Genomic DNA, 23848 nt, shown 5'->3' with positions numbered 1-23848 from the left:
TCATGAACCTCATCAAAATTCATTCAAACCCAGCATAGGGTAGTATAGAGAGTATTATTGAGTAGTATACAGCTCTGGAAAAAAAAAAAATCAGTTTCTCTGATTTTGCTATTTATAGGTTTATGTTTGAGTAAAATGAACATTTTTGTTTTATTCTATAAACTACAGACGTTTCTCCCAAATTCCAAATAGAAATATGTCATTTAGAGTATTTATTTGCAGAAAATGAGAAATGACATGTGAAATAACAAAAACAACAAGATGCAGAGCTTTCAGACCTCAAATAATGCAAGTTCAAACAAGTTCGTATTCATAAAGTTCATAGAGTTCAAAAATCAATATTTGGTGGAACAACCCTGTTTTTTAATCATCTTGGCATCATGTTCTCCTCCACCAGTCTTACACACTGCTTTTGGATAACTTTATGCTGCTTCACTCCTGGTTCAAAAATTCAAGCAGTTCAGCTTAGTTTAATGGTTTGATGGCTTGTGATCATCCATCTTCCTCTTGATTATATTCCAGAGGTTTTCAATTTGGTAAAATCAAAGAAACTCATATTTTTAAGTGCTCTCTTATTGTTTTCAGAGCTGTAGGTAATAAAGTGGAATTGAAGGATTATAGGGAAGTGTGAGGTAAATATAGAGTAGAGAATAAGTAGTATAGAATATTATATGGTATTGTAGGGTAGTACAGTGTAGTATATAGAGTATGTGGTATTATGGGATGGTTTAGGGAGTATATGGTGGTATAGGGTATATAGAATAGTAAAAGAGAGGATAGGGAAGTACAGGGTGTTATACAATAAGATATAAGTATAAGGTAGGACAGGAAGTATAGAAAGTATATTGGTTGGTTGGTAGTGTAAGTAGTATAGTATAGTATAGTATAGTATAGTATAGTATAGTAGTATAAGAGTGAGCAGAGGGTAGTATGCGCTGTAATATAGGGTAGGTTTAGGAGTAGTGTAGGTCCATATATGGTGGTATGGGTATATTATATTGAAGTATAGAATAGTACAGAAGTATATGGCAGAAAAGTATAAAATGTATTTTTTAAAAATGTATTTATTTTTAGATAAAACAACATGCTGGTAAAAAATATTTAAAATACTCAAATACTAGTAAATGCACAAGTTTCTGCATTTAATACAGAAAAACATCATTTTGTTCTCTGATGTAATAATATCATGTTTTACAGGAACTGTAAAAAAAAAAAAAAAAAAAAGTCCTATCCTATATATATATATAAATACATTTTCTTTCAAGGGTAATCAAAAATCAAGGACATTCCCTTCTCCACGTTCATTTTAATGCAGCTGGAGTGCACCGCTTCTGTTTTATGAGCAAATTTATATCAGTTGAAGTTTCTTGAGTAAAGCCAATTGACCTTGTGGCTTTGGTTCTCCTGCCATCCGTCACCGTAGTTAAAGTCTCGTTCGGCCGAAGTCTTGCTCTAAACGCGGGATTTTTTGTGTCGTTTCCTGTCTGAAACTCCTGCAGGAGCTGGAGGAAGTGGGACAGGTGAGCTGATGGATGAGGAGGGAAGGGGACGATGGCTGAGTGTGAAATCATAACTCAGTTTTGCTGCAGGGTATAGAGGTTGTCCTCAGCCCAAAGGGACAATTTATCAGACATGACAAAGGAGAATGACGGGATCCATAATGAATGACGCTGGGTCAGTCTGATGGTGCTGAGTGAGGGTGATGTGAGCTGCCCTGCTGGATAAGAGCAAGTTGGTAGGATCAGGGGGGTTCTTTTCATGGGTAACAAAATATTCGGTATAAATACGATTATAGAAAAACAGGAACAGACAGTGCACTTTATAATCTGGTGCTCCTTATGTAATTATTCTACCAGTCAGGTATTAAGGAGCAGAGTTATACAGTTAGAGTTTCTCCAGCACTAAGACTGGGTGCAGCAGCATTAGCATTAGCCGCTAACCGCAGTGCTAGCTCTTTCGCCGTTCAGAGGTGAGTATATTGGACTGTATTCTGTGTGTTTTACGATTAATACAAGCTACATGGGACGAACCGTTAGCTGATAGCACACTGGGTTACCGTAACACTCAGGGTTCCAGCGTCTTGGTTTTGATACATCAGCTCACAGACGCCCTGTGCTGCAGACATCACCCTAGGAGTGATGTGGGGAGAGAGCGCCATCTACCCACCCGGAGGGAGCAGGGCCAATTTTGCTCCCTCTGAGCGCCGGCAGCTTGATGGCAAAGCTGCATGAGCGGGGGTTCGAACCTGCGACCTCCTGCTAGAATTACAGTTTTGTTTACTTGGGTGATTCCCCCAGCTTCACCATTAGAAAGGAAACATGGCGACACCCTTCCCCACTTTGATGTAGCATCCTTTCTAGAGTCGCTTAATGCACCTTATAATCTAAAAACTAAAACCATTTTAAAGTTCAAAGTGATGTCCAAGCTATTATTCCCTATTATGTATTGTCTTAAACATGTTCAGTCCACTCTGCAGCTTCTATATGTGATTTATAGATTTATGATCTCAATGATCCTATTTTAAAAGTCATATTAAAAGAGTAATTCGATTAAACAAATTATTACAATATGACAATACACTGAAAAAAAAATATTTTTATTTTTTTATTTTGATTTCTTTGTCAACAACAAAAACATACCAAAACTGCAATGTTGTATAAAATAATAATAATAATGTAACAAAATAAATAATGTACAGAAAAATAGCGTATTATATAACAAAAAATCTACCACAGTGCAAATATTTTAAATATTTGTGCATTTTGTGCATGCATATAAAATGCAAACATAAACAAATATACATGAACTTTAATCCCTAAAGTTTCATAGTAAATAGCAAAACAAATATAAATGCATATGAATAGAATGCTTTCAAAACGAAGAATACTGTAAATATCTCATTCTTTTTTTTAAACTATTATTTTTTTTATTACAATACAATTATTATACGACATGGAATGGATTGCTATGCAGGCTAGCGGATACTTACTTGGCAGTATAGTGTATGATAGGAAAGTTAGCTTAGCTTAGCATCTCCATATTCAGTGTAAGTGATTAATCATCTTCCCCTTCTTCTTCTTCTTCTTCTTCTCTTTCTTCTTCTTCTTCTTCTTCTTCTTGTTTATGTTCATGTATTGATTCAATAAGGCCTCTTGTTGTGTAGTACAACAACCCATGTTCTAAATAATTGTGTTGAAGCATTTCCCCTCACTTTAGAAATCTCATTTTTAGTAAAGTGAACACCAGTATCGGCCGCCCGCTCGAGCGAGTCCGGTGTAATTTGCATGGGGAGAATGACAGGATCATTATTGGAGACGGTGCACAGGTTTCCTCACGCTATTGTCTGCCTGATCTTCGGATTGCTGCTCAGTATTCAGAAATCCGATGTTGTGTAAATTGCTTTCTGATGGCGTGGTGGAGGGATTATATTGAACAGGCTGGTGGAGCGATTAGTGCAGAACTTGCTGAGAAGATTGTCCCTGTTGATCAGGATGAAATATGCATGAAAGCAAGCATGCGTTCAGCCTGTTACTTTTCTGCAAGATTAGCTTATTGTTTCACTTTTTTTCCCCTCTAAATATTGGTCTTTAGTGGTTTGTATTTGTTCTATTGTTTTAAAACGGTTTGAAGTAAAATGGGGACCACTTTAAAATAAGACTACCTTTATAAAGGGTTTATAAATGGTTTACAATTAGTTTATTAATGGTTACTAATTAGGTTGTAAATGCCGTACAAATCATTAATAATCAGTTATAACACATACGTAGAAAGGACAACAATGACCTGTTGTTTATAAATGACTAAAAGAGTTAGTGGTGGAATGATTAAACCTGGGAGTTAAATGGTTAAACTGATGTTGACTGATGGGCAATATGGAGATGGAGAAGCCACAGTAAGTTGAGTATCTGACAAGATCTGAAGTTTAACATTATAGATGGCTGTGTAATATAGTTCACTATTTGGCAAACAACAGGTCATTGTTGCCCTTTCTATGTATGTGTTATAACTGATTATTAATGCTTTTTAAGGCATTTACAACCTAATTAGTAACCATTAATAAACTAATTGTAAACCATTTATAAACCCTTTATAAAGGTAGTCTTATTTTAAAGTGGTCCCGTGAAATGGAAATTGCTTTGTATCTCCAAAACTCTACAACATGGGCTTTTGTTCAGCTGTTGTTTGAGCACTGCTGTTGGTTTAAGCATTGTGTTACTGTTCTGTGTTTGCAGGGCTGGAGAGCGTGGATCATTACCCCATATTGGTAGCAGTTACGGGAATTCTGGTGCGAATCCTGGTCGACTCGGAGAGACAAGGGTGAGTCCTCGACCTCCTGACCTCATTATAGCTTCGTTTCGCCGAGCGGCAAAGAGCCAGTGGCGGCTGAGTCCGAGCTTATGGAGCTGTGTTGTAACTCTCTGGAGTTTAAAGTAGTAGATCTACTCCTCATCTCAAAGCCAAGGCTGTATCCTAAAATATCATTGGTAGGTTGCTTTTTTTAATCCAGGGATAGAATCTATAGAAAAGTTCCAAGAGAAAAGACCCTTTATTATATATACTATACTAGAGCATCTCAGAAAATGTTGAATATCATTGGAAAGTTACTTTATTTCAGTAATTCAGTTCAAAATGTGAAACTCATATATTATATAGATGTAATCAACACACAGAGTGATCTATTTTAAGCATTCATTTCTTTTATCGTTGATGATTATGGCTTACAGCCAATAAAAACCCTGTCCTGCTGGAAAATGAAATCCGAATCTCCGTAAAAGTTGTCAGCAGAGGGAAGGATAAAGTGCTGGAAGACTTTCCAGTAAAACCCGTCGTAAAACTTCCTCCAGACTCTGCTCCATTGATTTCCAAATGAAATGTAAAATTTACTGATGATCAGTGATGGTTTGGAGAGACATGTCATCTGCTGACAACTTTTATGGAGATGCGGATTTCATTTTCCAACAGGACTTGAAACACTGCCCACACTGCCAAAAGTATCTGAGATACTGATTTTTGGGTTTTCATTGGCTGTAAGCTATAATCATCAACAATAAAAGAAATAAACACTTAAAATAGATCACTCTGTGTTTAATACATCTATATAATATGTGAGTTTCACATTTTCAACTGAATTACTGAAATAAAGTCACTTTTTTTTTTAGCGATAATCAAATTTTTGAGATGCACCTGTACAGTCAAGAAATACAGCTGAAGTTCAGATTGATTTTGAGGACGCAACTGATGTATCCTTCCAGGCTTTACCATGATAGTTTTCAACTTATTTCCAACTTATTTATATACTATATATTACTTTTAACCATGCACACTGGGCTGTGGGGTGTTATACCGGTCTATAGCCCATGCCTGGCTTTAGGTTCAAATGGTTCTTTTGGCAATACTTCGCTCTTACAGGGACTGTAAAACTTTCTTTTTGCACAATTGTGTGAGCAAAGGAGGTGAATTTGTACAAAAGAAGTGGTGTTCACAAACATTTGGACATATAGAACAAGTCAGAATGGAGGAAGAAGCTCATTTTCGATTAACTCTATGACTAAGTATCTGAAAATGTGGCTTGGTGGCTTGCAAGAGTTGTGGTTCACTCCGGTTCTAATCCCTATCTGGGTGAAGGTTCAATGTTTTCAGTCCAAAAACTTGGAGATCAGATTGTCAATCTGTCCTGGATCAGTGGGGAAGTTTCCGGTTAAGATAGCATGTTCGCCTCTCAGATCTTGAGTATTCGGTTCAAGTCTTTTCCTCGGTGGTGTTTCCAAGTTCTCTCTTTTTTGCGCTTTTTCACCAACGTAAAGCTGGCATCGTTTTTGTTTTCAAACCTAATTTTGAACCGTGCACCACGTTTTCACCAATAAAAGTAGGTTCTGGAACCAGGATCATTTGTTCACAGTAGAAACCGAAGAATACAAGATTCTTCAGTGCGAACCGTGACTACTGCGGTTTACCGTCGCTGTGCAGCGCCCTCTGTTGATGACGTATGATGTGACGTTTTGACGGTTCACCACTAAAACCGGTGGAAACCTGAACTGAAGTTTTTTTTTTGTGTCCACATAGGCTTTTTTTCCACAGTTCTGCCCCTCTATCCTGAGTTAGCAAACTAATTTCTAGTCCTAAAAGTTCACTGTTTTCGCAATTGGCTGCAATTGGCTGCTGTTTCTTGCTTTGTTGTGTGTGTTGTTGTGGATTCTGTAATGTAATTGAAATAGATTGTGTGGAGTGTTGATTGTAAATTGTCCTTGAATTGTCCTACAAAGGTGCCATATAAATATAAGCAATAAAAATAGTCATATCGTTTGGCCACGCCCGTCTCTAACGTCTCCGTCTCTGCAGACACACCCCCTTAGAGAACCTGTGGAGTTAAGTTGGCCTGGAGTTTATTGGACAGGACTTTGGCACCAGTGTCCGCCAGTTTGCTGGTGACTTTGCCGTAAACCGAGAGGTCGGCTTGCTTTTTAAAGACCACTTGTCATTCGGTAGCTCTGAGGAAGTGAAGTGAGCGACCCAGCTGTGTGTGTGTCTGTGCGTGCAAGTGTGTGTTTGTGTTCATATGTGTGTGTGTGTGTGTGCAGTTTGTGTAAGTGTGCAGTTGTAAGTATTGTGTGCGACTGTGGTCTGGACTCCAGAAGTGATCAGCATTAATTGCATGCTCTGCTGCCGGGAGCTACGTCTGCCACCCTCTGTCTCCTGTGTGTTTTTGTGTGTACACACATGTCTGTGTGTGTATGTGTGTGTGTGTGTGTGTGTGTGTGTGTGTGTGTTAGGCCTGCAGTATTAAGGACAGAGCCCATCCTGTAACCCCTCATTAATTTCATCACATGAGGGAAATGAAATCTCAAAGCCTGCAGTGGCACAAGCCATAAACGAGCCACATCCTGCAGGACTTCACCGCCTCGGCTCCCTACCTGCTTCCATTCAGCCTCTCTATTCTAGCTCTGACCTACTAATGGTGCCAGAGTGGTATAAGAACTCAACCGCTCTGTAAATATCAAGGGAAATCTTGATAGCGGTGGGCGGCGAAACTGTCATCTATCGGGTCAAACACTGTCTGGAACTTGTCAGCGCGAGAGACGACGCCTAAAAGCTGGTGTTTGTTTCTTTCCTGCCTGCTTTCCGGACTGTGCCCAGTATAATCTTCCTGCCAGCTTGAAGAGTGGAGAGAAAAAAAAAAAGATATTTGTGGAAAATATTTCACATATACAGCTCTGTAAAAAAAAAATTAGCCACCTAATGATGATATTTTTCTTAATTTTACAAGTGGAGGATGCATTTTTGCACCTGGAGTAAAGCAGCATAAAGTTATCCAAAAGCAGTGTGTAAGACTGGTGGAGGAAGAGAACATGATGCCAAGATGCATGATTAAAAAAAACTGTGATTAAAAAACAACCAGGGTTATTCCACCAAATATTGATTTCTGAACTCTTAAAACTTTATGAATATGAACTTGTTGTTTTCTTTGCATTATTTCTGGTCCGAAAGCTCTGCATCTTTTTTCTGTATTTCAGCCATTTCTCATTTTCTGCAAATAAATGTTCTAAATGACAATGTTTTTATTTGGAATTTGGGAGAAATGTTGTCTGTAGTTTATAGAATAAAAGAACAATGTTCATTTTACTCAAACATAAACCTATAAATAGCAAAATCAGAGAAACTGATTCAGAAACTGAGGTGGTCTCTTAATTTTTGATTAATGAAGATTTGAAATGTGAAAGCAATAAATAATAAACCAATACAGAGATTTAAATCAGTATCTCAGAAAATTAGAATATTATCAAAGACCATTTGGTACTTTCTGCAGTGTGGGCAGTGTGCCAAGTCCTGCTGGAAAATGAAATCCGCATCTCCATAAAAGTTGTCAGTAGTAGAGGGAAGCTGTAAGATATGAAGTGCTGTAAGATTTTGTGGGAAAACAGAACTGCACTGACTTTAGACTTGATAATAAAACACAGTGGATCAACACCAGCAGATGACAGACATGACTCTCCATTAAACCATCACTGATCATCAGTAAATTTTACATTTCATTTAAAGGAAATCAATGGAGCAGAGTCTGGAGGAATAGTGGAGAGACACACAGTCCAAGCTGCTTGAGGTCTAGTGTGAAGTTTTAAGATTACATTACATTAGTTAGTGTTATTTTTCACCCATTCGAATCGATATTAAGCTACATTTTAGTCCTTCACTCTCAGAAATACAGTTTTATAATGTTAACATCCGTTTTATTGGTCCCAGAATGAAACCCTGTGGAACACCACAATATCTGCTCTATCAACCAACAGTCACCAACAGTTCACTACAGTTTCTAATAGAAAAATAAGGTATTTCATGTGTATAAGAATATGTGGGAAACATGTTTTCCTTTGAAAGGGCTTGTAGGTGGTGCTTGGAAGATTTAATTTGGTATGTGGTCTAAATAGATTATTAACCAGCCCAGCATTTAAGGAAAACCTTCTTATATATCTTATAAGGGTAATAAATAGACTTATAAAACAAGGTCTGAGCATTTTAACCCCAAACGAAGTCACATTACTGCTATTTATACATCAAACAACAACTTAAATAATAAATAATGCTAAATAAATGCACTCTGCACTCTATTAAGACTGAGTCTCTCAACTTTCCAAATGTGCTCGTCCTCCATTTACAATTGATTTAATGCATAATTCATTTGCTTCTCTAAATACACTTCACCTTGTTCTTGCCCCCTTTTACCTTCAGATTCAATGAGCAATCGGCTGAATACATTTAAGTCTACTTTATATATCAAAGAATTAATGTTGGTACCTTTAAGGCATTTATAGATGTACTCAGTATTGGATAAATACTAGCAAATGCTCTTATCCACAATTAATAAAAAAAAAACAATGTAAAATATATAGTATACCATACCGTTCTCATGCAATATATATATATATATTTTTTTTTTCTATATAGTAAATGAATAGTGAAGTGATCCAGACTATAAAGGAACATAAAAAAAAGTGTTAAACAAAGCAAATTACACATTTTGCTCTTATTTAAGGAACTGTTAACTTGCGGTTTCTGAGGCTGGTAACTCTGCTCTTAATTTTCTTGTGGCGGTCCTGATGAGTGCCAGTTTTATCATTCTAATGTTTTTGATGGTCTTTGTGGTAAATGCACTTGAGGATACTTTTAAAGTTCTTGAAATTAAACTGTAGTGTATATAAAATGATATGGTACATGGTAACTTTTTCCCTTCTTTACTTATTTAAAGGTACAGTACATATTTAAAAAAAAACAAAAAAAAAACAAAACCTGTTTAATGCAAGGAAACCTTTGAGATGTTAAATTCCATTTTTTAACTATGATTACTTTTGTCAGTAAACAAAAACATACCTGTAGAAAAATACTACATATTGCACCTTTAAAGAGGACATATAATGCGAAACTCACTTCTTGCATAGCCAAAAATATACCTATCCATTTTCTGTGAATCAGCTGAAAAAGTTTGGTGTCAGAAATTATATCCTTCTATGAGCCATTAGGATGCTTCTTTATTCTGAAATTAGATTAAGGAAATTTGCATAGAATCTACCTGGCTCCACCCCTCACCTTTTAACCCCCACCAAAGCCCCACCCACTGGATTAGTTGAAGATTTTCATATTGGTCTGCTGCTTTTTGCTTTAAGAAACTCGAACAGTACACATCAGGATTAGCCAGCAGACTTTGTCTGAGGGAGGGATCTATACCTAAGGGTTTTGTGCTTCTATCAGTGCAGTTAAGTATGAACTTGCTTGTCCATATTTTTTTTCTATTCAGCACACACTATTATTAACATTTAGTAAAAATGCTCAGCAACAGCTTATTTGCATAAAAGTGACAGAGCCCTCAAATGGCTCATTCTGAAAGGGACTGAAACTGGTGGAATTGGAATAAAGCTGGTGAGATCTCTTTATCTTTATATGAGAGGGATTTTGTGTAAAGAACTTGATGAACTTGACGTTTTGTATAGAACATAGACCAATTCAAACTTGTGTAAAAAGAGATATATAATATAATATATATATATATATAATTTCATATTTTTCTTGCGATTGATGGTGATTCATCCTGGCTTGTTTGATCAGGAGTTATTTTTCTTGTGCTCTAAGCGTGACTAAATGTGTGAATCATGCCAATACACACTCTCACACACTCAGTTTTTCAGAAGGATGATCCCAGTCTTTCTGGCTGCAGCTGTAGATGTAATTGTGTTGTTTTCTTGTCCTGATGTTCATTAGTGGAGCGTCTCCGTGTCTGGTCCATAGCTGAAATATACCAGCACTCTGTCTCTCTCTCTCTCTCTCTCTCTCTCTCTCTCTCTCTAATTCTCTCTCTCTCTGTCATTAATCTGTCGCATTTGCATCATATTGGGAAGTGTGTGTAAAAGTTAATACCAGTACGATCTTGAGACTACTGTAAAATATTCTCATTTAAAGTAAAATATACTTCTTTCACATCTATTTTTGTCTTTTTTTTATTTTTATCTTTTTCATGTTATCTTGTTCCCCTATGATTAGCATATGTAAGTTGTTGGGAGCATCAGCTAAAATTTTGAAGCTAAAAAAAATATGCTGAATATATGCAGAATGGTGGGGGAAAATGGGGCTCTTTGACAAAAGTTCGTTATCATATTTCACTACATTCCAATTTCACCTGACCATCATTTCACACTTGATTTCTCATTTAACCTTTTGAACTCCAGCCTGTGTAGAACAGCACCGCCGAAGAAGCAGATACAGCTCGCTAACAAACGCTAGCCAGTTAGCATAACAATCTACGATACTGGAGTAATGTGGAGCCAAACACTCGTCTCACTCCATCCTGCCAGGAGAGAAATGAGAACAGCACTTTATCTGCGGAGCTCCTGCTGCTGTTCCTCGCTGTATGAGTGTTTTTAGTAAAATAGTAAAATCCGAGTAAAATAGAAAAACAACAGCAAACAGCAATTATTTGATCCACAGCTTGGGGAAAAGTTCCTCTTAAGCCCAGATTCGGTCCAGAGTACAGAATCTCATATTCAGCACAAGTGAAAACTCTGGATATGAGGTGAAAAAAAAACTTCAAGAGCAGTAACTTTAATTTTTGTGGTTTTGAGAGATTTTTAACCCTTGTGGTTTTGAGGGATAATATTAATACACATTGAATTTAATGTGTTTGTTAACTGAAGAAAAAAGGGAATTGTGGGCGACTTTAATACTCTAATGCTTTTAATGGCTTCAGGTCTGTTTATAGTGTTTATGGAACTATTTTAAATATTTCGTTTTTGTTTGTTAAAGTTGTTGGTGTACCTCCTTTTAAGGTCGATTCTTAACATTCTTTAGCTTTAGTTTTTTCTGCTAATAAAGTCTGATTCTTTCGTATATTGTGTAATTTTGTGGGACAAGATGAACCCAATACTAATCAAAGCCTTCATTTTAAGTCTTAGTGTTTTATATTATATATACTCGTAGCAGTAGAGTAAGTCATGAACCTATATTAAAGCACAGTGATGCAAAAAAAAAAAAAAAAAAAAAAAAAAAGCACTACCACATTACTAGAGTTCTAGAGTTCTTCTATTACGAGTGTTTTATGGAGCTGTGGACTTCATTATGTGTTCAAACTACATTTCTAAAATGTGCTGCTGCTCCTGCAGACGAGCTCGGATCTAATTTATTCCTCTCAGAAGCTGCTATGTGCTTATTTCCGGGACTCCGACTGCTAGTCCAGAGATAGTAAACCTTTTACTTTCACTCAAGTGTGAGGGGAATCTCCCAGCCGAGCAAATACTCAGATGCACTGACTTCAAGAGGGTTATCTCTTATCTCCCTGGAGTCCCATTTTGACCCACTTTTGGAAAGCCTGGCTCTTTTTTCGCTCTGATTTTGTTAAGCTCTCTACTACAATATTCCTGTTTTTTTTTCTACGCTGCTGAATGGAAATGAGCGGTGATATGCAGGGGGATGGGGAGGAATTTGAATTTGGGTTTCCTGCATATGTTCACCATCTCCAACTCCAGGAAGATGTAGGAATCATCTACTTTGTGGAACACAGGCTACTTAATTTACAGGTCACTGTATAAAGGCCCTGTCCCAGTGCGATTGCGTCTAAATATCCACTAAAGTATGTCCAAATTTATCAGAAAACACTGCGTCCACTGAGTGAACGCGCTGCGTCCAAAATATAGACGCACTGCGTCCAAAATACGTCCATATTCCGTCTAAATTGAAGTTGGACGCCGACTTCCAAATTTGTACGTCGACTTCCACTTTTTGGACGTCGACTTCCAACTATATATGGTTGTTTTTTCCAGTGAATCATCATTTCTTCTTGAGCTACAAGAGAGAGCACATCTATTCACTTCTACACAACCATGGACCACAGATTCCTTGCAGTGACCAGACCGGGAGGAGGAGTCGGCAGCAGGAGAGGACTGTATGGGTCAGGCCTTGGATTGTACGCCGGGTGGAGTATGTATGACCGGCTGATGGTAAAGCGATGGACGCCAGAAAAATATTTTTATGGACGTCGACGTCCACCTGTACGTGCCGTCCAAATATCCACTAAAATACGTCCGTACTGCGTCTAAATATCCACTAAATTACGTCCATATTAGTCGCCGTCTATTCCGAAAATATTCGGAGGTACCAAAAACACTTTTGCGTCTAAAGTGGACGGCAACATCTAAACTACGTCCACTTGGACAGTGCCGTCCAAATATCCACAAAACTACGTCCAGATTGCGTCTAAATATCCACTAAACTGCGTCCACTGAAATTTGGACGTACTTTAGTGGATATTTAGACGCAATCGCAGTGGGACAGGGCCTTAAGTAGGTGTACGATTCGCTCAGTTCTTCAGTCTGACAGAAGCAGTTTGTTAGACGTCTCTACTTCATTTATCATTGGTCAGTTTTTAAACACGTTATGCGCAGTGTGAGTAGCCGTGCCTGATTGAGTTGTCCGTCATTGTCACTTGGTCTAGGATAGGTTGAGGGTGGTCCATTCTCCAAAAATCTCCAGCCCAGAGTTTGCTCTGTGGTTATAATCCGACCAATGGCCAACACAAACTGTACATCTGCTGTGCATCCAACTGCAGTGTAGATCTAGAAATAATTGAGTTTTATAACTAACAGGGTGTCCACAGATCATTAAAAAGTCTTAAAACATCTTAAATTCCTTTCCAAAATCTTTAAAATGCCTCAAAATACCATTCTGTTACAGTTGTATGCAGTTTTATTTCATTTTGGCTCAACACATTTCTCATTTTTTTGATTTTCTACAAAAACTACCAGAACCATCAGAATTATTTACTTTATGATTCTCAGAGGCACTAAGTTCATGTGCGTTAATTAGCTAGCTGCTTGTTTTTATGGTACTATGGGCATAAAGAAGTTTAAAATTCAATACAATCTCCTGAAACCCTGGAGCATCTGAAAGGAGTCTCCTTGTAGAACTTTCTAAGAAGCTATTATATCTGTTAGGAGCATAATGAAATTCTAAATGTTTGAGAATTTGATTAAATATTATATAGTGGTGTCAAAATGTAATGTTGGTACATTGTTTGAGGCATCAAAAACAAGAATTTTATTTCAATTACTTTCTAAATCCAGACTTACTTGTCATGTCATGCCAAACATCTCTTGCAGTTCGCACAAAACCTCCACAGTTTAAACTTAAAGGGTTTATTATTTCTGTCCCATTACTTAAAAAAAAAGTCAGTGTTAATAGCATGCTGTCTTCTAAAAGTTGGACCAGTTGTTTTTCTTGTATATGTACAGGCTGCCCTTTTACTCTCAATCATTAGCACAGAGGTCCAGAATAACTTGACACAGTTTATTTGCTTACCATTGCCACTTTTTAAGCTCCACAGTTGACTGACGTGGGGATCCATGCTCTACGCAAATTCTTCATCCTGAAAGCACACCAAAAGAGCTTTAGGGCCCTATCTTACACCATGTGCAGGTACATTTCTGGCGTATTGCTTCATCGATCCTGGCAACAGAAAACAAGGGTGCACCACTGACTGAATGCAACCTAGACAGATGTCAGCAGTCAGACGTTCATTGCTATCTTGGCAAATGTGTGAAATATCAACACAGGCACATGCCCAAGGCGCGTTCACTGTTGCTTGTTATGCACTCATGGACACTGCACCGTTGAAATAGCAATCTGCCAAATTTAAAGGGAACGGCAAGTGACAAGCTGATTGGTTTATTTCACGTTATGCCAAAAAAAAAAAAAAAAACACACCCATGATTAATTAAGATAATTAGTACATGGCTTTTGCACGTTTTGAGTCACACAAACTGTACTTTTCCTGTCGTTACGATAGCAAAGACACACTGACACGCCCTAAATCAAGCTGTGCAGTGCATGATTGGTAACTTGGCTAAAGATAAAATAGCCCCTTTACAGTATGATTCATAACATTATCAGCTTACGTTCAACTCTGGCCTGTGCAGTTCTGTTCTGTTCGTTTTTCTTTCTTCTTTTCAACTTTTTTAAACTCGAATGTGGTTCGAAACTACAAATAAGATTTATTTTTATTTGAGCAGCCAGCAGAATCCAGCATCCGTCTCCAGTAAACAGTATAGCGTCTCCAGCAGGCGATAGTATCACCCCCACACCCGGCCCTGTGTGCGTTTAATCAGCTGGTGGGCGAGTTTAAAGAATACACACAACACAATGCAGCTGCAGCTCCAGATGTTCTGGCAGAGTCTTCTGAAGTGACCGGATCTCTCTCTGAGGCGCCGTGGGGGAACAGCACGGCCTATTTCCATATCATACGCATAACGACTGATGCCCGAGACTGTTTTAGCTTGTTACCGGCACCTGGGGGAAAGGAATGTGTTGTACAGGAATTTCAATTGAGTTTTTCTTTATGATCCTTCATGATTCAGACCCTATTGTTCTCAGGATAAAGGGAAATTGTCTCCTTTTAGCAAGTTAATGTGACTAGACTTTGTGTGGATGTGTTTAGTGGAGAAAGCAACGCAAACGTAAAGGAGAAAACTGGAAAAATCTCATTAATTTGACCGGTTAACTCTTGGAGAAGTTGTTAACTGGTAGGAAGTTCACTTTCTTCTTTCTTTTCTAGCCTGCACTGTGCTTCACTTAGGCCCAATCACATTTCACCCTTTGGCACTACCATTTATTCCTACCCCTTCTTTCTTTTTAACTATTTAACTAACTAATATAGTTCTCTGAAAAATATCATTAAAATAAAATGAATCACAGTTTTTTTTTTTTTTTTGCATCTTGTTGCTTGTTGCTTCTCCTCCACCAGTCTTGCACACTGCTTTTGGATAACTTTATGCGGCTTTACTCCTGGTACAAAAATTCAAGCAGTTCAGTTTGGTGGTTTGATGGCTTGTGATCATCCATCTTCCTCTTGATTATATTCCAGAGTTTTTTTAATTTGGTAAAATCAAAGAAACTCATCATTTTTAAGTACTTTCTTATTTTTTTCCAGAGCTGTAGTCGTAATTTAGAAACATTCAGACTACCATACTTAAAATATTAGTGTTTCCATGAAGAATTGATGGCAAATTTTAAAGAACAATCTCAAATCAAGGTTTGATGAATCGATTTTGGATCTTTTGAGTAAATATTAATTCAAGTGAATAAAATCATGATTAAAATAATATATCTGTGGTCTTTAACCCTAAGAAGTCTTATGTATATATTCTCCTGAGACCCGAACGTTTGCTTGCTGTGCATTTTTTATTTATCATATCTATCACAAATTACTGTGGGATCAGTAGGACCGAACAAGTTTAAAAACTGAATTTTGTCTTTGTACAGAAAGTCGTTTTTGCACATAACATTGTTCTTATAAGGAGACAATAGTTTATTTTTATCATTTAAAAATGATCCTTGCAATTTGGGATCCGAAGAACCTAATTAGTCCAAAAACAAAATTTGAGCTTTCTACAGTAAGTAAATAAACTAGAGATTTTTTACCTGGTCCATGTTTCTGTCTGGACTGGCTGTAGAAACCTGTGACTGGGATTCTTGCCATCTTATTTTTAATCAATTGAGAGTAATGTAGTCTTGCAACCACCAGATGGTACAACCAGTGTCTCTATATGAGGACAAAGGGTTAACGTTTTAAAAAATGTAGAATCATGATGCAGAAATGCAGAAATGTAATGTCCACATAAGAGGACAGAGGGTCTCAAGAGGATATAGTTCTTATGCATAGGTTTTGCTGTGTTCAATAATGTCCTTTGCATTACTTCAGTGTAATTACATCATTAACCCTTTCAGACCTGAATTACTTCCTAATTATGGAAAAATATATGAATGCTGTTTTCTGTCTGTAATGCACACAAAATAAAACAGTACTATATACAATCTATATTAAAATAAATCAATGAACTAAAAGTTTTATTCCCGAACATGATAAAAGTGTTCTAAATCATATGATAAAATAATAATTAGCTTGCATTGCTTTGCCTCGTTTGTTCTGTAGTGCTGATATACCCTAATGTCTGAGTTGCAGAATTAAAAATTTAGTCTTTTACTTTTATTGGCTGGTTTATGATCTATCCTGATGGACAGCAGGTCTCAATTAGTGCTCTAATCTGTGCAACAAAACTTTATAAAAAAGAAAGTACATGATGTCCATTAGAATTGATGCAGAGTCTGAAAGGGTTAATTATAGAGTTTCATATTTGAATTGTGTTTTGTACAGTTTTGAGAATGAACTTTTCTACATTAGACTGGCGTGTACGCTTTTTTCATTCTTACTTTTGCATCAGGATTTGTTTGGGCTCATCATTGGCTGGGTATTCAGTCGCCACCTCAGCCTGACAGCATTCCAGTTTCAGTGCAATTTCATCAGATCAGATTCTATCTGTTGACATATCGAGTAAAAGTAAAGGAAAAGTACTTTTTTCTGGATTTCTACATTAATTTACATTATATTGATATGAAATGTCTTATCATTATACAACCCAAGATTAAATACAGACACAATGCGACTAAACTAAAAACACATTAGCAAACAGTAGTCCTGTTCAAGTCTGAATCAGTTTCTCTGATTCACAACAAGTTCATATTCATAGTTTTAAGAGTTCAGAAATCAATATTTGGTGGAAAAACCCTTATTGTTTTTTTTTTTTTTATCACAGTTTTAATTCATGCATCTTGGCATCATGTTCTCCTCCACCAGTCTTACACACTGCTTTTGGATAACTTTATGCTGCTTTACTCCTGGTGCAAAAATTCAAGCAGTTCAGTTTGGTGGTTTGATGGTTTGTGATCATCCATCTTCCTCTTGATTATATTCCAGAGGTTTTCAATTTGGTGAAATCAAACAAACTCATCATTTTAGGTGGTCTCATTTTTAAAAAGAGGATACACACAGTATGACTAAACAAATAACTAAAGGCTAGAAATAACTGCAGGCTAGAAAAAGTAAGTGAACCCTTGAGTTTAAAAGCTCTTAGACCCACTTTTAACAGTAGTGACATTTATTTTCTGGATCATTGCTTCCAGCAAATGTGCTTCAGTTCTTCTGGTTGTTGCAAAAAATAAATTGTATTTTTTAACAGTTTATCAGTTTATTCATTTAAATATTTGTGTGCCTTTTTGGGTCATTGTTTTGTTGCATAACCCAACAATAGTGTTGTGTTTTATTTTGTTTTGTTTTGTTTTTTTGCCTGAGACGCAGAAAAGATGCAGCCACCACCATGTTTTACAGTGTTTATTTTATAGTTTTTGGTGGTTTTGGCTTTAGAATGCGTATTTAATTTCTTCTTCTTAAGGGTCACGGCACCATTTTAACCATGTTATCTCTTGTTATCTCTTGTTATTTTACTGTCGGTTTAGCAGACGGTTGATTTTTTTTTAAAGGAGATCCTAATCGCTCGTACCAACAATCATATTGCTTGACAGGAGGCTCTTTGGGAATAAAGCGTGCCGTCAGTGAGCACCTGTCAGAGTGTGAAAAATCGGATGTGAATCCTGCTAAAAATAGTGGTGCTGGAGGGCAGAGGACCAGGGAAGCTCCACTGTCGCCCCAGGCCTGTTGTTCCACCGCGCTCAGTGTATTTCACTTCTGTTGAATGGAGGATGAAGGGGGGGGAGGGGGGGGGGGGCTGGATGTCAGAACACTGTACCCTGGTTGTTTTATTCTCTAAGAATCTGGGCCAGTCTGGCAGACCCGGGTCTGGCGTAATAAGGCTAGTTTGGCATGCCAGACCTGCACACACGCCCACATTTTTTTTTTGTTGAGCAAATAAAGACTTACTGCAGAATTAAAGTGGTTTTATATGATTCACACAGCATTAGGGACTTGTAAACCCTTTATTGGTGCATTGTGTGTAAGTTTAAACAACATTTCAGCCAAAAAAAATAGACAGAATAAATTTACAATTTTATACAGCTCTGGAAAAAAATATGGAATAGAATATAATCAAGAGGAAGATGGATGATCACAAGCCATCAAACCACCAAACTGAACTGCTTTTTGAACTTTTGCACCAGGAGTAAAGCAGCATGAAGTTATCCAAAAGCAGTGTGTAAGACTGGTGGAGGAGAACATGATGCCAAGATGCATGAAAAAAATAAACTGTGATTAAAAACCAGGGTTATTCCACCAAATATTGATTCTGAACTCTTAAAACTTAAAAAAAATATGAATATGAACTTGTTTTTTTTTTTTTGCATTATTTGAGGTCTGAAAGTTCTGCATCTTTTTTGTTATTTCAGCCATTTCTCATTTTCTGCAAATAATTGCTCTAAATGACGATATTTGTATTTAGAATCTGTAAGAAATATTGTTTGTAGTTTATAGAATAAAACAACAACGTTCGTTTTAATCAAACATAAACCTATAAATAGCAAAATCTGAAAAACTGATTAATAAACTGAAATTGCATATTATATATATATACCTTTTTACTTCTACTGAAGGTTTAAAGCTGTTTTGCTAAATTAAGATTAAGAAGACCCTGCAAAGTGATTGAGAGGCTGAGAGGGGTTCTATTAGTGCCGTTATCAGCCGGTAATGCACTTTAACTGAAGCTCTCCATGTATGTATTACTCCGCCACATACAGGTAACCTAGCAACGATGCAGCAGCGCTTACAAACCAAACAGCAACAGCGCAGCTGCAAACAGAGCAGCAATGGCACTATTTAAACTGGCAGAGTGTTTAGAACCAAACAGATCCTATTTTCTCCTCCTCTTTACCTCTTTAAATCTTTTAATAAACAGCGCCAATAAAACTGTGGTATAATAATCGCAGTAATACACTCGAGGTTCGTGCTATAACGGGTAATATTGGCACTGCTGTGCTGCAGTCGTAGCCACAGTGTCCACAAACTGTCAGAGAAAAATATATAAGGTACAGTAGATTTGAGCTCATAAAGCAGCCAGTAAATGGAAGTATGAGGTAGGAATGGACAGTGAATGTAGGTATATAATAAGTTTATATTTATATATATATATATATATATATATATATATATATTTACTCTGTAGAAACGCCACAGTGTTTATAGATAAGACCCGGCCTTCACCTCTCAGTGTCAGCGAGCTCCACATACTGTACATCTTCCTCTGTTTTTCCAGCTCTGTGAATGAATACACATAGCGCAGCCTCCACCAATCAAAACCCAGTCCTGCAGCTTCAAAGGATGAGTTTAACAGGCTGCTGTTTTCTCAGGTGTCCTTGAAATGAGAAAAAACTTAGCATTGAGTTCGTTCACCAGGTTCATATGCAGCTTATATTGAATATATAGGTTGCTTTGGTTAAAAATGTTAAAAATGTTAAAAATTACTTTATTAACAGGGATGCGCCGAAAAACGAACAATAATAATAACAACAAAATGATTAGATTTTGCAGGTTTTCATTAATTTTGCTAATTTTTCACCATTGCATTAATGGAATATATATATATATATATATATATATATATATATATATATATATATATATATATTGTCTTGCTTTTTAAAGAAAAAAAAAACAAACTACATTAAAACTACTTATTAAATGCGTATACATTTTTTTATCCATTTTATACAAATTTAAGCAGACATATTCCAACAAAGCACAACATGACATAAAAATCCAAACATTCTTTAAGTTTTTCCCATTTTTTTTTTTTGCCATTTTTGGCAAATATTTGGCACATTTCTAGTTATTAGTGGCATAACAAAAAAATACTGCTATCTTATTGTATCGCGATATTTTGTTATTAAACACAGTTATAATTTGCAGACAGCTATAAGGTTCTGCTTGCAAAAGTATTCGTACCCCTTGAACTTCTCCATATTTATATATATATATATATATATATATATATATATATATATATATATATATATATATATATATATATATATTAATATATTTGGTAACACTTCCTTTGAACCCTGTATTCATAATGCATTATATGACATGCATTGTACCTTATAATGACTGTAATAAGGCTGCATAATAACTTGTATAATAATAAGTACTTACAGCGACATTCATAACACATTATAACCTACAAGTATAAGGATTTATAAAGAAAGGGCTTATAATGCCTTAAAACATCTGTATATAAGAACATTATACAATGTAGTGTTGTACCAAAATGTACCACATCTGTGTTATAGTGCATTACATATTCCATATCGTGATATATGATTTTTCCCATATCGCCCAGCACTACTTGACATTATTTAAAATATTTGACATTAATTCATATAAAAACACGTATATTTGTTGCTGTTCTCTTTAATAGACTGTACCTCTCAGTCTCAGTGCGTATGAATACCTGAACAACCCGCAGCAGAAAGGTTGAAGCATGAAAACAACAAATGTCTGGAATAGCAGCTCTGTTATTATCTCCCACTCTGAAAAATGCAGGGCAGGAAATAACCCCAGAAACACATGTTCTATTTTGGGAGAGAAAAGTGAAAGGATTTAACTTCAGGTGAAATTGCCTCATATTATCCCGAGCCTTTAACGAGGAAATCAGTGGGGTGACACATGGCACTTTCTCTTTTCCTCTTTTCCTCACTTCCTGTTGAGGATCTGCTTAAATGAGGTGTGGAGATGGCGGTTCTCTAGCCACAGTTATTTCGTTTATTTCGTACAGATCTGTAAAGCACGCTGCCATATTTAATACTTCTGTAACACTTCCTATGAACCCTGTATTCATAATGCATTTATAATGTACTATATGACATGCATAATACCTTATAATGACTGTAATAAGGCTGTATAATAACTCATAAGTACTTACAGTGACATTCGTAACACATTATAAACCACAAGTATAAGGGTTTACAAAGAAAGGGCTTATAATGCCTTATAACATCTGTATATAAGAACTTTATACAAGGAAGTGTTGTACTCATACCAAATCTGTGTTATAGTGTTATAGTGCATTACAACACTACAACACATTGTACAATGTTCTTATAAACACATATTGTAAGGCATTATAAACCCTTATACTTACTTATACTTAAACTGTAAGTACTAATGTGAGTTATTATACAGGTCTATTACAGTCATTATAAGGTATTATGCATGTCATATAATGCATTATGAAAACAGGGCTCATAGGAAGTGTTACCGATACTTCTTTTTAAATTTACCATTATATTTAACCCTTTTTAGAATTATGTTTTACCGTGTCTCTAATGCACAGAAAAGAAGACTCTAATATCTATATAGCAAAAAAATCAAATTAACTACAGTATTAATTAGTTTTTTGTTTCTATTGCATTGGGAGCCTGTGTATAATATTTTGTGTTTCATCTTGACCTTTTTATTTCATGAACCATCTGTAAACAGTGAAAGCAACATGATTAAAAAGTGTTCTAATTTACATTAAATTAGTAAAAAATAGCCTCTATTAATTGAGCTTAAGTACAACTGTTTTTTTCCTGTGTAGTGGGCGGGGCCAAATTAATATTTCATTGGTTCATAAACTTGTTTATTGGCTGGTTTCCCTATAACTATGATTAATAAAATATTGTTGTCTTTAAAATTAAAGTATACTTGCTTTGTTATGCTGTTCTGTTACCATGCTATGTCTGTGGCATTTTTCCCCCTTAAATTACTTAAAATTAATATCATTTATCGCAATAATTTCTGGGACGATATATCGTCCACAAAAAGTTTTATCTCTTACTAAGATAAATACTGTTTTACTGTTTTTAGCACCCAATCAGGAACTGATCCTAATAATTACACTTAATAAAACTTCACAAAGCGTTTTCCTCAGAAGAAATGCTTAAGGGAGTGCTAAAACTTGTATAAGTTGTGTGGTGTTATATTGTGATTGAGGTTGAACACTGGCCAGCTTGCTCATGGCAAGACAACGGGAACAGCTGGACTAAAAGTTAAAGGCCTGACAGTGGGTACCAGATGGGACATTCCATTTCTGAATAATTTTGAAGCAGATTTGTCGCATTTAACACAGTTATGGCTGGGTTTTATGAATCTGGCCCACGCTGTCGTAACTTGGAGTCCAATGATAAATGAATTTCCTGGCATCTGTTGTTGTGGGGGAACCAATTTCTAACGATGAGCCGGGAAGCAAAAATCTTTCAGCATAAAAAAAAGTGAAGAAAATAGTAAAACAGCAAAATATCAATATCAGCAAAAAAGAAACAGACTGTGCAGAGTGCAATTATAAAGCCATTCAGAAAGAATCGCTCAGCTTCGTATTGAACGATCTCAACACTATTAAAAAAGCAGTTAGGAAGGAACGAATTCCTTCTTTTTGCCTTGTTTTAATTACCCAGAAAAACACACACAGTACAGCATCTTGCTCGGAGCTGTAATGTTCAGTGTACTGTAAGAAACAGTGAAACAATCCGCTTTAATTATTATTTTATTTTTATTTGCATATGCAAGGTGGTTTCTGTGGTAACTTATCTTGATGCTTGGGTGGTAAAAATGGGTTAAAAGCTTTAAGAGCGCATTTAAAATATAGTCAGAGGTGGATTAAAGTGATTAAAATCATGATCTATTTTTAAGCCTTTTTTTTTTTTTACTGTATCATACTATCTCAGGGTAGTTTTGATGATTTTTAAATTAGAATATTTTAATGTGCTGAGTTACTGAGTTTAACGAAGAGCTTTATTAAAGAAAAAACAAAACAAAACACTAGTGTAGCTCCATATTCCACACTCAACAACCTCCAAACAAGCCATCACCAACCAATCCTAAACTCTCAAAGCATGTTATTTGAGTCGCTAGCATTTAGTTTTTTAGCTTTTTTTATTATTATTATTTTTTTTTTATAGCTTTTTTAGCCAAACGACTGTGTTCTTTTCTAGTAGCCGCTGAGTTTAACCTCTATTGCTATTTGCTGCTGCAATGGGTTTACATGTAGATGTTGGAAATGTACTTTAAATATAATGAGTCAACACTGTTACATCACAGTTTGGGGTTTTGGAATTGACCTGTTTAGTGGTTCTAAAAAGAAAAAAAAGAATATATTTTCCTATAAATATGATTAATTCAAATATTGTTGTTTTTTAATTATAGGGTATAATTGCTTTGTAGTTGGCCCACTATTAAGCAGGTTTTTATAATGAGAGATTTAAAGTTTGAACGCTAGGTGTCGCTATGGCATAAACCCAATTTAAAACGCTCCTCATCTCATTTCCTTCTTTTATTATGTGTACATTAATGTTCCTGAGCTTTTGGAAGAACATGGCAACTCCAAAGAAACAGAAAATAGACAGTGAATGCAGAAAAATTCAGTCACGTTGGGAAAATTACTATTTTTTAACAGAATTTAGAGGGAAGTGTGTAATATGTTTAATATGCCAGGAATCTGATGCCGTAATGAAGGAATATAATATTAATAGACCTTATGAAACGTGTGAAATGTGT

At 36.1% G+C, this 23848-nt stretch overlaps 1 protein-coding gene across 1 annotated transcript in view; it reads left to right on the top strand.

The window, feature by feature from the left end:
- The window catches only part of LOC103030667 (E3 ubiquitin-protein ligase RNF123), a 587096-nt gene that overhangs the window by 63438 nt on the left and 499810 nt on the right, over positions 1–23848 (top strand). Inside the window, exon 35 of the mRNA XM_049471875.1 lies at positions 4233–4317. Coding sequence (XP_049327832.1) covers positions 4233–4317 — 85 coding nt within the window. The remainder of the gene's footprint in view (positions 1–4232; positions 4318–23848) is intronic.

The sequence above is a fragment of the Astyanax mexicanus genome, chromosome 24 (assembly GCF_023375975.1).
Source record: "Astyanax mexicanus isolate ESR-SI-001 chromosome 24, AstMex3_surface, whole genome shotgun sequence".
Classification (NCBI taxonomy): domain Eukaryota; kingdom Metazoa; phylum Chordata; class Actinopteri; order Characiformes; family Acestrorhamphidae; genus Astyanax; species Astyanax mexicanus.
Note: the sequence above shows the minus strand (reverse complement) of the source record. Positions and strands in the feature narration are given on the sequence as shown.